The following is an 18,037-nucleotide window of genomic DNA, read 5'->3' on the forward strand; positions in this document are numbered from 1 at the left end:
ATCCAAGAACTTTGGGAGCCTGAGGTGGGTGGATCACCTGAGGTCAGGAGTTCGCGACCAGCCTGGCCAACATGGTGAAACCAAGTCTCTACTAAAAATACAAAAATTAGCTGGGCGTGGTGGCAGGCACCTGTAATCCCAGCTACTCAGGAGGCTGAGGCAGGAGAATCCCTTGAACCCAGGAGATGGAGGTTGCAGTGAGCTGAGATTACGTGATTGCACTCCAACCTGGGCAACAAGAGTGAAACTCCGTCTCAAAAAAAAAAAGAAAAGAAAAGAAAAGAAAAAGAAAAAAAGAAATTGAAAAGGACACAAAAAAATGGAAAGATATTCCAGGATCATGGATTGGAAGAATTAACATTGTTAAAATGTCCATAGTACCCAAAGCAACCTACAGATTCAATGTAATCCTTATCAAAATACCAATGACATTCTTCACAGAAAAAAAAAAAAAAACCCTAAAATTTACATGGAACCACAAAAGACCCAGAATAGCCAAAGCTATCTTAAGCAAAAAGAACAAACCTGGAGGAATTACATTACCTGACTTCAAATTATACTACAGACCTATAGTAACCAAAACAGCATGGTACTGGCATAAAAACAGACACATACACCAATGGAACAGAATAGAGAAGCCAAAACAAATCCACACATCTACAGTGAATTCAAACCTACACTGGGGAACAGTCTTTTCAATAATGGTGCTGGGAAAACTAGGTATCTATATGCAAAAAAATGAAACTAGACCCCTATCTCTTGCCATATACAAAAATCAGAACAAAAGGTATTAAAGACTTAAATATTTCTAAGACCTCAAACTATGAAACTAATACAATAAAACATTGGGGAAACTCCCCAGGACAGTGGTCTGGGCAAAAATTTCTTGAGTAATACCACACAAGCACAGGCAATCAAAGCAGAAAAGGACAAATGGGATCCCCTCAGGTTAAAAAGCACAGCAAAGGAAATAATTAACAAAGTGAAGAGACAACCCACAGAATGGGAGTAATTATTTGCCAACTACCCATCTGACAAGGGATTAATAACCAGAATATATAAGGAGCTCAAAAAACTCTGTCGGAAAAAATTTAATAATCTGATTAAAAGTTGGGCAAAAGGCCGGGCGCGGTGGCTCAAGCCTGTAATCCCAGCACTTTGGGAGGCCGAGATGGGCGGATCACGAGGTCAGGAGATCGAGACCATCCTGGCTAACACGGTGAAACCCCGTCTCTACTAAGAAATACAAAAAATAGCCGGGCGAGGTGGCAGCGCCTGTAGTCCCAGCTACTCGGGAGGCTGAGGCCGGAGAATGGCGTGAACCTGGGAGGCGGAGCTTGCAGTGAGCTGAGATCCGGCCACTGCACTCCAGCCTGGGCGACAGCGCGAGACTCCGTCTCAAAAAAAAAAAAAAAAAAAAAAAAAAGTTGGGCAAAAGGTTTGAACATCAAAAGAAAACATTCAAATGGCAAACAGGCATATGAAAAGGTGCTCATCAGTGAAATATAAATCAAAACTACAATGAGATATCATTTCACCCCAGTTAAAATGGCTTCCCCCCTCCCCCCATAAGACAGAGTCCTGCTCTGTCACCCAGGCTGGAGTGCAGTGGCATGAGCTCGGTTCACTGCACCTTCACCTCCCGGGTTCAAGCAATTCTCCTGCCTCAGCCTCCCGAGTAGCTGGGATTACAGGCACCTGCCACCACACTCAGCTAATTTTTGAATTTTTAGTAGAGATGGGGTTTTACCATGTTGGCCAGGCTGGTCTCGAATTCATGACTTTGTGATCCACTCACCTCAGCCTTCCAAAGTGCTGGAATTACAGGTGTGAGCCACCACACCCGGCCTAAATGGCTTTTATCTAAAAGTCAGGCAATAACAAATGCTGGTGAGGATATGGAGAAAAGGGACCCCTCATAAACCTTCATGGGGATGTAAATTAGTACAACCACTATGGAGAACAGTTTGGAGATTCCTGAAAAAACTAAAAATAGAGCTACCACATGATCCAGCAATAGCACTGCTAGGTATATACTCAAAAGTAAAGAAATCAGGGTATCAGTACTTCTACATAATGGAGTACTATTCAGCCATAAAAAAGAATGAAATCCTGTCACTTGCAACAACATGGGTAGAATTGGAGGTCATTATGTTCAGTGATATAGGCCAGGCACAGAAAACAAACTTTGCATATTCTCACTTATTTGTGGGAGCTAAAAATTAAAACAATTGAACTCACGGAGATACAGAGTAGAAGGATAGTTACCAGACGCTGAGAAGGGTAGTGGGGGAAATGAGAGGCAAGTGGGAATGGATGGTTAATGGGTACAAAAAATTGAAAGAATAAATAAGATCTAGTATTTGATAGCACAACCGGGTGACCATAGTCAATAATTTAATTATACATTTAAAAATAACAAAGAGTATAACTGGATTGTTTGTAACACAAAGGATAAATGCTTGAGGTAATGGATATCTCATTTACCCTGATGTGATTATTACACCTTATATGCCTGTATCAAAATATGTAATGTACCTCATAAATAGATACACCTACCATGTACCTACAAAAATTAAAAAGAGTATTTCTTATTCTAGTTCAAAGACTTTTTCAACAAATAGACTATATAACAGTTTTGAAATTCATGAAGGTAACTATGCAGCGGAATCTCTATATATCCATGATGAAAACAAAGACAAGAATTAACAGGAAATGCTATGTAAATATACTTGAATATTGAATACTGAACAGTAACTTGCTAGCAATAAAAATATTGCAGACCCTGTCTCCTCCTCCCCCACCCCAAGCCAATAAAGTTGCTTGAAAACATCATCTCAAATTTCACAAAAAACTTACGTGATTATTTGAAGATGAAGATGGGGAAAATACTACACATTAGCGTATAACTCTTACCTCCCCATTCCTCCAACTAGGGTAGAGTCAGAAGAGCTCTGCAGCATTGGAAATGTCTGCATAAAAATACACTTGCCTCTGGCTAGCATGGTGGCTCACACATGTAATCCCAGCACTTTGGGAGGCCCAGGAGGGTGGATCACCTCAGGTCAGGAGTTCAAGACCAGCCTCGCCAACATGGTGAAACCCCATTTCTACTAAAAATACAAAAAATTAGCCAGGCGTGGTAGCGGGCACCTGTAATCTCAGCTACTCTGGAGGCTGAGGCAGGAGAATTGCTTAATGTTTCATGTTTAAATTTTCTCTATTTTATGCAACGTTTCTTTACTTTTTAAAAAATATTTTATTATAGAAAATTTCATACATATGGAAAAGTTCACAAATATCAATCAAAACTACAATGAGATACAGAAAATAATATAAGGAGCCTCCTTACACCTATCAACAAACTTTAACAATTTTTTCTTTTTTTTTTTTTGAGATTCCCTCTGTCACCCAGGCTGGAGTGCAATGGCACGATCTTGGCTCACTGCAACCTCCGCCTCCCAGGTTCAAGCTATTCTCCTGCCTCAGCCTCTTGAGTAGCTGGAATTACAGGCATGTGCCACCACGCCCAGTTGATTTTTGTATTTTTAGGTTGAGACGGGGTTTCACCATGTTGGTCAGGCTGATCTCAAACTCCTGACCTCGTGATCCACCCGCCTCGGCCTCCCAAAGTGCTGGGACTACAAACTTCAATAATTATTAACTCATAGCCAATCTGATTTCATTTATATTTTTACATACATTGTTCATATTAACTTAATGGGCAAATATATTAGTACAGCAGTATATACTTAATATTTGTATCTTTTAAATGTTTTATATTCTTGTGTGTTTTGTTATGCCCTTTTTTAAAATGAATTCTGGACACAAAAAATAAAATACTGGTATTCATACTGGCATTTTGATATTACACTAAACACTCAAATACTGATATTGTCATTTTGCTTTGTGCTTCACTAGCAGGTGGGGCCTAAGCACTAAAACGCTTGCTTTATGCCTACATAACTCAGTCCTCTGTAGAACAATGTCTTGATTACCTCTATATTACAACTTTATACCAAAATCTTTATTCCTTAACTACAACCACCATATATCCACATTGCCTTAAAAACAGGTTAAACAGAAACATTTTTTTCTGAAAACTTTTCTTTCAAAGCAGTATTTACAGTATTATCCAGCAGAAGAACCTGTACTTTATAACTTACAAATTTTACCATTACAAAATTCATACAGTATCATAAGGCCAAAAAAGGAACTAAAAACGTAATGCATTTTAGAGTAATCAGTGGCATTGTGTCCTCTCCTAAGCATATATATACCCACCATTTCTGTCCTTTAGTAGTTTATTGATGATGTTACTAAGGTCAGCAATTTCAGAGGCGGCAGGGATTGAGAAGGGAACATCATCTACAGCATATCTATAAAAAGGAAATGATATGTCAAGATCAAGTCTACAGATATTTGAACAAATACGCTTTTACGAATTCAACATACATTTATTGGGTAAATAAATTCCAGACATTTTGCTACATGTTGTAAACAAAAATGAATTAAAACATGATCTCTGTTCTAAGAAGAGGCTGAAGTCTGGTAATCAAATAGAATGAAGTCATATAAGAACAATGTCATTAGGTGACATGTATAAAGAGAAAAAAGACATCACAGGTCATTTTAACCATAGAAAAGGAGGGCAGGGGAGCAGAGCCTGAAAGGATGCACAAAAAAGATAACTGTTAAGCTACATTTAGAAAAGTGATTAGCCAGGCATGGTGTCATGTGCCTGTAGTCCCAGCTACTTGGGAGGCTGAAGTGGGAGGACTGCCTGAGCCCAGGAGGTGGAGGTTTAGTGAGCTGAGATCACACCACTGCACTGCACTCCAGCCTGGGTGACACGGCAAGACCCTGTCTCAAAAGAGAAGTGAGTTTTTGCCAGGTGAGGGAAGGGTAGGCTGGAAGAAGCAGTGTGCAGGAAAGCAGGGAGAACATCAAAACAATAGCTAGGAGTTGTTAAACTGCCCAACCAGCCATTTCCAGAAAGTCTGATTTTGCTCTAAAGTGACCAAAGGCTAAAGAGATACACATGGAATGCTTTAAATATCATGTGAAATCATTTTCACTTTTTTTTTTTTGCGGGCAATGAAGAACTATCATAGCAGTGCAAATTAGAAATATCATCAGATTTTATTTAGTTAGATGTTTCTGGCTGCACAGTGGACACTGAAACAGAGGAACACATGACAGGAGGCAGATTAGGAGACTCTTATAAGAGAGACTGTGAGAAAATTTTAGCAAATCATGTGTCTGATAAGGAACTTGTATCTAAACTATATTAAGCACACTTACAACTCAATAATAAAAAGACAACACAATTTTTTAAATGGCCAAATAGGGACATGAAAACGCTCATCACTAGTCATCTGGGAAATGCCAATCAAACACAATGAAATATAATTTCACATCCACTAGGGTGCTATAATTAAAAAGACAGCTAATAACAAGTGTCAGTGAAAATAGGGAGCAACTGGAACCCTGATTATTGCTGGCAGTAATGTAAAATGGTGCAGTTGGTTTGGAAAACAGTCTGGCAGTTCCTCAAAAAGTCAAACATGCAATTACATCTGACCCAAAAACTCCACTTCTAAGTATATATGCAAGATAAATGAAAACATACATCCACACGAAAACTTGTACATGAGTGTTCACATAACAACTATTCATAATAGATAAAAGGTATAAACAACCTAAATGCCCATCAGCTGATGAATGGAAAAACATGGTACATCCATTTAATGGCCTATTATTTGGCCATAAAAAGGAATGAAGTGCTAATATATACTATGACATAATTAAACTATTTTTAAAAAATCATAGTAAGTGAAAGAAGCCAGTCACAAAAGATCACATTATATGATTCCATTTATACAAAACGTCCAGAAGAGATAAAGTTACAGAGCTAGAAAGCAGATCAGTGGTTGCCTAGGGCTGGGGGTATTATTTAATAAACAGCTCAAGGATGATGAAAAATGTTCTAAAATTGATGGTTGCACAACTCTGCAAATATGGTGCTGATGATCCTCAAACCACACTTTAAGCAATAAGGCTATAGCTATACATTTATGTATATAATTCACATATATGTATATTCTTGTGTGTGTGACAATTATATTAGCCCCCCACCACACCATTTTACTGACCAAAATATTAAGCAAAAAGAAAAAGCAAGAATTTTATTTATTTATTTATTTTTTTGAGACAGAGTCTCACTATGTTCGCCAGGCTGGAGTACAGTTGAACTGATCCTGGCTCACTGCAACCTCTGCCTCTCAGGCTCAAATGATCCTCCCACCTCAGCCTCTCAAGTAGCTGGGACCACAGGTGGGCACCACCATGCCTGGCTAAGTTTTTATATTTTTGGTAGAGACGGGGTTTCACCATGTTGCTGAGGCTGGTCTCAAACTCCTGATTCACCGTGTTGCTCAGGCTGGTCTCAAACTTCTGAGATAAGCAATTTGCCTTCCTCGGCCTCCAAAACTGCTGGGATTACAGACATGAGCCACAGCACCCTGCAAAGAATTTTAATTTCTACGTTTTTTAACCTTTTGGAGGGCCTAAATTCAAACATACATATGACATGTATCCATTCATTTCAGGGGTTAAAACACTGTGGCCTATTATCTCTTACAACTTCATGTCAATCAACAATTATCTCAAGGCTGGACGCAGTGGGTCATGTCTGTAATTCCAGGAGTTTGGGAGACCGAGGTGGGCGGATCACTTGAGGCCAGGAGTTCGAGACCAGCATGGCCACCAATGCAAATTCCTGGCTCTACTAAAAATACAAAAATTAGCCAGGCTTGGTGGTATATGCCTGTAATTCCAGCTACTCGGGAGGCTGAGGTGGGAAGACTTGAGCCCGGGAGACGGAGGTTGCAGTGAGCCAAGATCCCTCCATTGCAGTCCAGCCTGGGCAACAGAGCGAGACTCTGTCTCCAAAAAACCAAAACAAACAAACAAACAAAAGCCCCAAATATTTCAAAAAATGTTATTTTAAGAAAAAAAAAAACCTTCTTTCAATTAAAATACACAGTGGTTATGTTAATGCATCACCACATTCCTAGAGAAGTATTAAGGCTCTGTATATAAGTACATATACTCAGGTGCATTGATGATACGATTTACGTATACTTTCAGCAACAATACAAGAGGAGAGAAGATTATTTACTAGCTCTCCTCATAAAGCTACAAACAAAACCACAGGTATAACTCAGGTGGGAGTTTCCTAGTTTATGGCTAACTTTAGCTTATTAACACAACAAATATGTATTATCATTTTCACTGAAAAATGTGACATTTTGTGTTGACTCAGCCAATCCAAGAAGCTTAATATATAGTCCCTGCCCTCAAGAGACTTCCAATATAGTTGGAAGAGACCAGGCAAACACAAAGAAAACTAACAATGCAATACATAACACAAGGCAGCATACAATTAGTTTTCGAATGAATGCTAACAGACCTTGAGACCACTGGTTAAAATGTTTATATACCTATATAGATATATAAAAATGGTAAATGTTTACGTTTATATATTAATGCGACTTATATATAAATACATGATAAAGTATATAATGTATTTATAGTATGTACATGTATATATAAAAATAAATCAGTAACTAAATCGACTTCATACTTATCAAAAACCAACTCTACCATAACCCCATGGTCAGAGCTCCACTTTCTAACCTGGTTTAGAAAGCATCTTCTATCACCTACTTCAAAAAAAAAAAAAAAAAAGACATGTTTTCAAAAACTGTGAACCACCACTAGCAGACACCCTATAGCGACAAGGCCCACTGTTCATTTTAAATTACACATATAAAATGTTTCATTGAGAAAGCAAACCTGAAGCCCTTCAGTCTCCTCCACACTCACAATTCAAATTATATAGAACCTGCGAAGCCGGTTAGAAAGGAGGTAATCTCAGAAAAAAGGGTGGGGATGACAGCAGAAACAACCAGGGATCCGCAAGGTCATACCAAAGGGGTGGTCGGAAAGGAACTGTGGAAGGGAGCGAAGGGTGGAACGCTTACTTACTTCTTGTTATCAGTGTAGAAGCGTGTTTGGAGCTGAGCCATGGCGAGTACACACACGACTTGCCCACGGAAACGTCGGTTAGCAGACCCACAACAGGGAGCTCCTGTCTTGCACGACTACAAAGAGGCAGCTCAAAATTAGACTGCACAGGTAAGCGAGGAGCTGCTGTCTAAGCCTGGACTCTGCTTTCTCTCCTTCAGTCTCCTCCGCAGAAAGCACGAGGTTGCCCTTCTACAGACGGCCAGACCACAAACATCGACTACCTACTCCTAGATTTAGGAGTCATCGATTAGAAAAGCATATTCTTAAAGGTAGCATGTCCCTTTAATCATTGTTAGAATTCTTCCCATACATGTGGGCCTGTTATCGATTAGGAAAAAGATCCCACTCAAATCCGCTTTATTAATAAAAATTTTTTTTTCAAGGGCTGTCCTGAGCCTGGGTAGTTCAAACACAGCTCCTAGTTACTACAAGTCTCAGAAAGCATCGCTTCTCAAACGCTGTGACCACTGGGAATTGTAGTCTTTTACTGCCACGCTGCCCTCAGACTATCTTATTTGGAATCTGGAATCCTCCAGATTCCAGCCAGATATCAAATTTCCTCTGTCTTCAGCTTTTCTTGACTAACGCCTTGCAGGTTTTTTTTTTTTTTCTCATACATATTGCCAACCAGATCTCACTCTGCAGAGATTTTTCCTAAGTCTCGCCTCTAACTGAGGGTTTTAGAGAGAGGAGAGAGGCGGAAATACGAAAAAAGAACCAACGGGAGAGGAAACGGTCGACGGTGGCCGACAGTGGTCTTACTCTCGTGGGACTGCGCTGCGCGTTCCCGGTGGGGTGCGCCTGCGCATTATGCTGGTCTCCATGGCGGGGCCTCGGAGCCAAGACGAGGTTGAGTAGACTCGTTTTGAATTTTCTCCCCTCTGCTCCGGCGGACTTCCCATCTCGCCTTGTGGGGCTATTGGCGGCGGCAGGACTGGGGGAGTCAGAGGTTTGGCAGCGCTGTCTGCGCAGACCTACCAGACGCTACCTCCCAACCCCCCCCTTTCTTCCTCCTGCCTCCTCCTCCTCCCGTCACCTCCTGACCCGCCGAAGCTCCCAGCAACTGCCGGCCCCCGCCCCCAGCCGTAGCCGGTCACTGGCCGCGCCCTCCGCGCCAAGCCGGATAGCCTTTTCCGGGTCCTACATGGCAGGGCTTCCGACCCCCGGCCTGGGACGGGGTTCGCAGGCCGCAGAGGGACAGGCTGGAGAAGGAGGAAGTTAGGTGTCTTGAGGAGGGTTGCTGAGCCCAAGGACGCGCCATCGCCGCGGAGAAGGAGCGGGACCCCTTGGGAGGAGCGCCCAATGTGTGGTCCCTCACGCCTACCCGCACCTTGCTTTTTAGGGTTCTGTTTCTCTTTCTGAGCCCTTTTATACCTTATGTTTAGAAGGAGAAAATCATCCTCCCACACCTTGTCCCCGACTTTTTGCCTTTTTTGTCCTGAAGTTACCCAAAGGCCTATGTCTTGTTCTCAATATTCCCAAGAATTACTCTAATATAGTTGTGTTTCTGAGGGAGGATGGATGGAGATAACTATCCTGATCCCAATGTCACTTTTTAAGGCATTCGCTTCAAGAGACAAGCAGTTTAGAATCAGGCAGAACTGGATTGCAAAATTTGTGGGCAGAGCGGTATGTGTGCAGGTGAAGACAACTAAAGCTTTCCTTTTTTACGTTGTTTAAAGATGTCCTACTGTAAGGTAGACGCCTCATGTTTAAATAAACTCCTAATATTTAAATAGAGAATGAGAAGAGATTTAAACAATTGGAAGAAAACAATAATTTTTATTAGAGAGCAGTGACAATAAAAGTAGGACTCTTTTCAGTTTACTCACCTTTGTCGGTCGGAATGCGGGTCCTGGAACCAGAATTCCTGGGTTCAAATCCTGCCTCTGCTACTTGATTAACCTTTCTGTGCCACACTTTTATCAACTGTAAGAATTAACTGCGGCATCGGAAGCACTCGGTATATGTTAAATTATTATCATAATAGTTACCAATTCCAGTTTAACTAGAAGCTTTGCCAGCGTGAATGGGTAAGGGAGAATAGCCACATTGAGTGGAGGAATAAAATTAGAAAACCTCTGTGCTGAAGTCCAGGAGATCACTTATTAGGCTTGGGCTTGCTAATGGAAGTGATGGTCGTTTAACTATGTGGTTATTGTAGTGGTGAGGATTTACACATTAAATGAGTCATGGGCACCTGAAGCTTGAAACGCTTTCTTAATGAAATCTTGCCATTGAATCTGTACTTATTGATAATATATCATTGGTTAAAATATATATAAAATATAATTGATCAGCAGGTTAATTCATTTTTATCATTAATTTGAAATTTATCAAAATGAGAATATACAGTAAGTGACAGAGTCAATATAGTTTGATCTTAATTTGAATTGAAAATTAAGATCAGGAAAATAAAGAACCTGAATATATGCTTAATTATGTAAGACTTTCAGTTTGCAAAACAGAAGTCCTGACTTGACTAAAATATATTTTTCATTTGACGGAGACCTTTAGTTAAGGAAAGATTAGTTTTAGCATTCAATATAAGTAAATACCCAGCATTATGTTTTACAGTTTTTTCCAACAATGATTTATGTGTCGTGTTTGGTGTTGCCTCCAAGCAGTACCTGGGATAGCTGATGCTTTTACTTTGAGTCTTTTTCTTTACTTGGAACATTAATTGTAAGCTTTTGGTTAGTAATCATTTTTTATGAGATGTATTTACTATATGGTCTTCATGGAGACACATTGTTATCTGGAGAACCACAGTTTGGAAAATACATTTCTCTTAAATTTTCTTGTTTTATATCCATATAATGCCACAGTATGGTAGGATACAAAGACTCTGTAGGGCTCTGGAGTCCTAATTGTTTTTTGTGTTTTTCTTTTTTTCCAGTTTGGTTATGAATCCAAACCTAATGCACTCTATCTTAAGCAAGTTTCTTGACAGTTCCAGTTTTCTTGTCTACAAACAGAGACAAAAAAGATCTACCTCAGAGTCATTGTAAGGATTAAATAAATTTGTAAAGCTCTCAAAGAGCAGCCTAATTCCAGCACGTTGGGAGGCTGAGGCAGGCGGATCAGCTGAGGTCAGGAGTTAAAGACCAGCCTGGCCAACATGGTGAAACCCCATCTCTACTAAAAATACAAAAATTAGCCAGGCGTGGTGGCGGCTGCCTATAATCCGAGCTACTCAGGAGACTGAGGCAGGAGAATCGCTTGTACCCGGGAGGTGGAGTTTGCGGTGAGCGAAGATAGCGCCATTTCACTCCAGCCTGGGCGAAAAGAGCAAAACTCGATTTCAAAAAAAAAAAAAACCAACTCTCAAAGAGCAAAGAGGTAAAAAGAAGTTTGTTTGTGCAAAGTAAAAAATGGGTAGAAATGGATTACAGGGAAACTTATAGGGAGAAAAAACCATAAATAAAACTGGCATTGTGAACACCAGCCTTAGATTTTTTTTCCCTGAAAATTAAAAAGTGCTTTTTTTTTTTTTTTTTTTTTTTTAGATGGAGGGATTTTTTTTGTTGTGGTTTTTTGGTATTTTTCAGTCTCCCTCTGTCGCCAGGCTGGAGTGCAGTGGCGCCATCTCGGCTCACTACAACCTTGGTCTCCCGAGTTGAAGTGATTCTCCTGCCTCAGCTTCCCGAGTAGCTGAGACTACAGGTGCCTGCCACCACGCCTGGCTAATTTTTTGTATTTTAGTAGAAACGGGGTTTCACCATGTTGGCCAGGATGGTCTCGATCCCCTGACCTCGTGATCTTCCCACCTCAGCCTCCCAAAGTGCTGGGATTACAGGTGTGAGCCACTGCACTGGCTGAGATGGAGTCTTGCTCTGTTGCCCAGGCTGAAGTGCAGTGGCATGATCTCATCTCACTGCAACCTCTGCCTCTGGGTTCAAGTGATCCATGCTTCAGCCTCCTCAATAGCTGGGATAACAGACTCCTGCCACCACTCCTAGCTGATTTTTGTATTTTTTGTTGTTGTTGTTTTCTTTTTGAGATGGAGTCTGGCTCTGTTGCCAGGCTGGAATGCAGTGGTGCAATCTTGGCTCACTGCAACCTCTGACTCTCTGGTTCAAGCGATTCTCCTGCCTCAACCTTCCAAGTAGCTGGGATTACAGGCACACGCAACCACGCCCAGCTAATTTTTAGTATTTTTAGTAGACACAGGGTTTCATAATGTGGCCAGGATGGTCTCAATCTCCTGACCTTCTGATCCATCTGATCGGCCTCCCAAAGTGCTAGGATTACAGGCATGAGCCACCACACCTGGCCTGTTTTTTGGTTTTTTTTTTTTAAGTAGAGACAGGATTTCACTATGTTTGCCAGGCTGGCCTCCCAACTCCTGACCTCAAGATCCACCCACCTTAGCCTCCCAAAGTGCTGGGATTGCAGTCATAAGCCACTGCATCCAGCAGAAAATTTAAAAATTAATGTAGGTTGTTTATATATATTGGCATACATTTAAAATTTCGACGTTTAGCATAACTTTATAAACTGATCCTTTAAAAATAAATTATCCTATTAAAATATTTGTGAATTAGTCTTGATTTCATTTTTGTCACCAATTCATAGTAATTTTGTACATACTATAAAAGGAATGTCATTTACCTACCTCTAAAAGATGAGGTAAATTTTATTTTCTAAAGTACTTTTGAGCAATATTGATTGATTGATTGATTGATTTTTGAAACAGAGTCTCGCTCTGTCGCCAGGCTGGAGTGTAGTGGTGCGATCTTGGCTCCCTGTAACCTGCGCCTCCCAGGTTCAAGCAATTTTCCTGCCTCAACCTCCATAGTATCTAGGACTACAGGCACGCACCACCACACCTAGCTAATTTTTTTTTGTATTTTTAGTAGAGATGGGGTTTCACCATGTTGACCAGGATGGTCTCCATCTCTTGACTTCGTGATCTGCCCACCTTGGCCTCCCAAAGTGCTGAGATTACGGGTGTGAGCTACCGGCACCCAGCCAAGCAATATTTTTTAATGTAGTTAAGATCTGGCGCTGATAATGAATAGATTTAAAGATGTTTTACATCTTAGGATCTTAACCAAGACATCTGGAATTAAACTCAACTTCAAGCTGCTTTCTCTTTAATTATCCTGTTTGGGGATTTATTCTCAGATTACTGGTTTTAACAATAATGTTTTAATACACAGAAGTCTATGAAGGATACTCAACAACATGATTGGATGCTAAGACCTTTTTTTTTTTGTATATTACACATAAGAAATTACTTCCAAAATTTTGAACTGGTAGAATTGCTGTTGAATAAGATCACAACAGCAATGGCCCAAGTATGGTCCTTGAAAGAGATATGACAACAATCTGAATAATCTCTACCCCTCTGCCATACATTCACTGTATAAAAACAACAAAAAGCCTTTTCTTCCTAAAATAAAAACACTGAGCTACTAATTTTACAGATGCTTTCCAATCTTTACTTTTGGTATAAGATAAAATCCACTTTTTACATGTGATAACAAAACATTCTAGAAAACAATTTGCCAGCAAAATGTAATGCTTTAGTGTGTTTTCTGAAATCCAATCATTAACTTTAGGCTCCATATTTAATATTTTCTTTTTTGCTCTCTTTATCTAATTGTAATGCTTCTTGCTTAAGAAATAAGCCAGTCAATTCTAGGGTTTGGGAGGTAGGGTATAGGGAGAAGAGCTTTTATTTTCAAGCTTCTTGTGGCTCCAAAAGATGCTGTAATAGTAAATATTTTCATTGATGAAAATGTAATTTGCTAGACATCTTTGTTTCAGTGATAGTTATAATATGTGAGAATTTAAATATTCCAAATCCCTCATTTTAGACAAGGAAACAGGCACAGATTGTCATCTGTCCCAAGATACATGCAGTTATCTGTAAAGTCGGTCCTTGTCTTTAGTTCTTTTCAACTGAGTCAATTGATGGTTCTACCACACCAGGCTGATAATGGTTATTTTAAAATAAAACCTTCATAACAAAATCTAATGCATTTCTTTATGTGTGGAAAAATAAAATATACATTAAATACCTTCTCATTACACAGAAAATGCTGCTGTGAAGACCCAGTTAAAGCTTTCACATAAATGAAGCTACAGCTATCATGATTTAGTGCCCCCAAAGAAAGAACTTCGGTGGACAAGAAAGGACATTTCTGGGGGTAGTAGAATGCTTGAGGCCTGGAATTTAAACCTGACCCACTATCTGAAGGTAATGTTTTTTAACTAATTGAAAGTAAAAACTTTATTTTTAAAAGTTAACTATTTAAAAAGTCAAATTACCCTTTGTATAAGATATTTTGTTCAATTTATGTTTATCAGTTGGAAAAAACCTTTTTTTTAAATTATACTTTAAGTTCTAGGGTACATGTGCACAACGTGCAGGTTTGTTACATATGTATATGTGTGCCATGTTGGTGTGCTGCACCCGTCAACTTGTCAGCACCCATCAACTCGTCATTTACATCAGGTATAACTCCCAATGCCACCCCTCCCCCCTCCCCACCAATAGGCCCTGGTGTATAATGTTCCCCTTCCTGTGTCCAAGTGATCTCATTGTTCAATTCCCACCTATGAGTGAGAACATGCGGTGTTTAGTTTTCTGTTCTTGCAATAGTTTGCTGAGAATGATGGTTTCCAGCTTCATCCATGTCCCTACAAAGGACATGAACTCATCCTTTTTTTATGGCTGCATAGTATTCCATGGTGTATATGTGCCACATTTTCTTAATCCAGTCTGTCACTGATGGACATTTGGGTTGATTCCAAGTCTTTGCTATCGTGAATAGTGCCGCAATAAACATACGTGTGCATGTGTCTTTATGACAGCATGATTTATAATCCTTTGGGTATATACCCAGTAATGGGATGGCTGGGTCGTATGGTATTTCTAGTTCTAGATCCTTGAGAAATCGCCATACTGTTTTCCACAATGGTTGAACTAGTTTACAATCCCACCAACAGTGTAAAAGTGTTCCTATTTCTCCACATCCTCTCTAGCACCTGTTATTTCCTGACTTTTTAATGATTGCCATTCTAACTGGTGTGAGATGGTATCTCATTGTGGTTTTGATTTGCATTTCTCTGATGGCCAGTGATGATGAGCATTTTTTCATGTGTCTGTTGGCTATATGAATGTCTTCTTTTGAGAAATGTCTGTTCATATCCTTTGCCCACTTTTTGATGGTGGTGGTTGTTTTTTTCTTGTAAATTTGTTTGAGTTCTTTATAGGTTCTGGATATTAGCCCTTTGTCAGATGAGTAGATTGCAAAAATTTTCTCCCATTGTGTAGGTTGCCTGTTTACTCTGATGGTAGTGTCTTTTGCTGTGCAGAAGCTCTTTAGTTTAATTAGATCCCATTTGTCAATTTTGGCTTTTGTTGCCGTTGCTTTTGGTGTTTTAGACGTGACGTCCCTGCCCATGCCTATGTCCTGAATGGTATTACCTAAGTTTTCTTCTAGGGATTTTATGGTACTAGGTGTAACATTTAAGTCTCGAATCCATCTTGAATTAATTTTCGTATGAGGAGTAAGGAAAGGATCCAGTTTCAGCTTTCTACTTATGGCTAGCCAATTTTCCCAGCACCATTTATTAACTAGGGAATCCTTTCCCCATTTCTTATTTTTGTCAGGTTTGTCAAAGATCAGATGGCTGTAGATGTGTGGTGTTATTTCTGAGGGTTCTGTTTGTTCCATTGGTCTATATCTCTGTTTTGGCACCAGTACCATGCTGTTTTGGTTACCGTAGCCTTGTGGTATAGTTTGAAGTCAGGTAGCGTGATGCCTCCAGCTTTGTTCTTTTGACTTAGGATTGTCTTGGCATTGCGGGGTCTTTTTTGGTTCCATATGAATTTTAAAGCAGTTGTTTCCAATTCTTTGAAGAAAGTCATTGGTAGCTTGATGGGGATGGCATTGAATCTATAAATTACCTTGGGCAGTATGGCCATTTTCACAATATTGATTCTTCCTGTCCATGAGCATGGAATGTTCTTCCATTTGTTTGTGCCCTCTTTTATTTTACTGAGCAGTGGTTTGTAGTTCTCCCTGAAGAGGTCCTTTACATCCCTTGTAAGTTGGATTCCTAGGTATTTTATTCTCTTTGAAGCTATTGTGAATGGGAGTTCATTCATGATTTGGCTCTCTGTTTGTCTGTTACTGGTGTATAAGAATGCTTGTGATTTTTGCCCATTGTTTTTGTATCCTGAGACTTTGCTGAAGTTTCTTATCAGCTTAAGGAGATTTTGGGCTGAGACAATGAGGGTTTTCTAAATATACAATCATGTCATCTGCAAACAGGGACAATTTGACTTCCTCTTTTCCTAAGTGAATACTCTTTATTTCTTTCTCTTGCCTGATTGCCCTAGCCAGAACGTCCAACACTATGTTGAATAGGAGTGGTGAGAGAGGGCATCCCTGTCTTGTGCCAGTTTTCAAAGGGAATGCTTCCAGTTTTTGCCTGTTCAGTGTGATATTGGCTGTGGGTTTGTCATGAATTGCTCTTATTGTTTTGACATACGTTCCATCAATACCGAATTTATTGAGAGTTTTTAGCATGAAGGGCTGTTGAATTTTGTCAAAGGCCTTTTCTACATGTATTGAGATAATCATGTGGTTTTTGTCTTTGGTTCTGCTTATATGCTGGATTACGTTTATTGATTTGCGTATGTTGAACCAGCCTTGCATCCCAGGGATGAAGCCCACTTGATTGTGGTGGATAAGCTTTTTGATGTGCTGCTGGATTCGGTTTGCCAATATTTTATTGAGGATTTTTGCATCGATGTTCATCAGGGATATTGGTCTAAAATTCTCTTTTTTTGTTGTGTCTCTGCCAGGCTTTGGTATCAGGATGATGTTGGCCTCCTAAAATAAGTTAGAGAGGATTCCCTCTTTTTCTATTGATTGGAATAGTTTCAGAAGGAATGGTACCAGCTCCTCCTTGTACCTCTGGTAGAATTCGGCTGTGAATCCGTCTGGTCCTGGACTTTTTTTGGTTGGTAGGCTCTTAATTATTGCCTCAGTTTCAGAGCCTGCTATTGGTCTATTCAGGGATTCAACTTCTTCCTGGTTTAGTCTTGGGAGAGTGTAAGTGTCCAGGAAATTATCCATTTCTTCTAGGTTTTCTAGTTTATTTGCGTACAGGTATTTATAGTATTCTCTGATGGTAGTTTGTATTTCTGTGGGGTCGGTGGTGATATCCCCTTTATCATTTTTTATTGCGTCTATTTGATTCTTCTCTCTTTTCTTCTTTATTAGTCTTGCTAGCAGTCTATCAATTTTGTTGATCTTTCAAAAAATCAGCTCCTGGATTCATTGATTTTTTTGGAGGGTTTTTTGTGTCTCTATCTCCTTCAGTTCTGCTCTGATCTTAGTTGTTTCTTGCCTTCTGCTAGCTTTTGAATGTGTTTGCTCTTACTTCTCTAGTTCTTTTAATTGTGATGTTAGGGTATCAATTTTAGATCTTTCCTGCTTTCTCTTGTGGGCATTTAGTGCTATAAATTTCCCTCTACACACTGCTTTAAATGTGTCCCAGAGATTCTGGTATGTTGTGTCTTTGTTCTCATTGGTTTCAAAGAACATCTTGATTTCTGCCTTCATTTTGTTATGTACCCAGTAGTCATTCAGGAGCAGGTTGTTCAGTTTCCATGTAGTTGAGCGGTTTTGATTGAGTTTCTTAGTCCTGAGTTCTAGTTTGATTGCACTGTGGTCTGAGAGATGGTTTGTTATAATCTCTGTTCTTTTACATTTGCTGAGGAGTGCTTTACTTCCAACTATGTGGTCAATTTTGGAATAAGTGCAATGTGGTGCTGAGAAGAATGTATATTCTGTTGATTTGGGGTGGAGAGTTCTGTAGATGTCTATTAGGTCTGCTTGGTGCAGAGTTGAGTTCAATTCCTGGATATGCTTGTTAACTTTCTATCTCGTTGATCTGTCTAATGTTGACAGTGGGG

The 18,037-nt window shown here is 39.8% G+C and overlaps 2 protein-coding genes across 2 annotated transcripts in view; one reads left to right on the forward strand and one right to left on the reverse strand.

Annotated features, from left to right (window-relative positions):
* Positions 1 to 9,775, reverse strand: part of WDR12 (WD repeat domain 12) — a 34,231-nt gene extending 24,456 nt beyond the window's left edge. Inside the window, exons 1-2 of the mRNA XM_025405280.1 lie at positions 8,053 to 9,775; positions 4,285 to 4,379 (exon numbers count right to left, since the gene is read on the reverse strand). Coding sequence (XP_025261065.1) covers positions 4,285 to 4,379; positions 8,053 to 8,093 — 136 coding nt within the window. The 5' untranslated portion in view covers positions 8,094 to 9,775. The remainder of the gene's footprint in view (positions 1 to 4,284; positions 4,380 to 8,052) is intronic.
* Positions 8,898 to 18,037, forward strand: part of CARF (calcium responsive transcription factor) — an 84,341-nt gene continuing 75,201 nt past the window's right edge. Inside the window, exons 1-2 of the mRNA XM_025405277.1 lie at positions 8,898 to 8,943; positions 14,139 to 14,302. The gene's annotated coding sequence lies outside the window, so the exon portion shown is untranslated. The remainder of the gene's footprint in view (positions 8,944 to 14,138; positions 14,303 to 18,037) is intronic.

Source organism: Theropithecus gelada, chromosome 12, assembly GCF_003255815.1.
Source record: "Theropithecus gelada isolate Dixy chromosome 12, Tgel_1.0, whole genome shotgun sequence".
Lineage (NCBI taxonomy): Eukaryota > Metazoa > Chordata > Mammalia > Primates > Cercopithecidae > Theropithecus > Theropithecus gelada.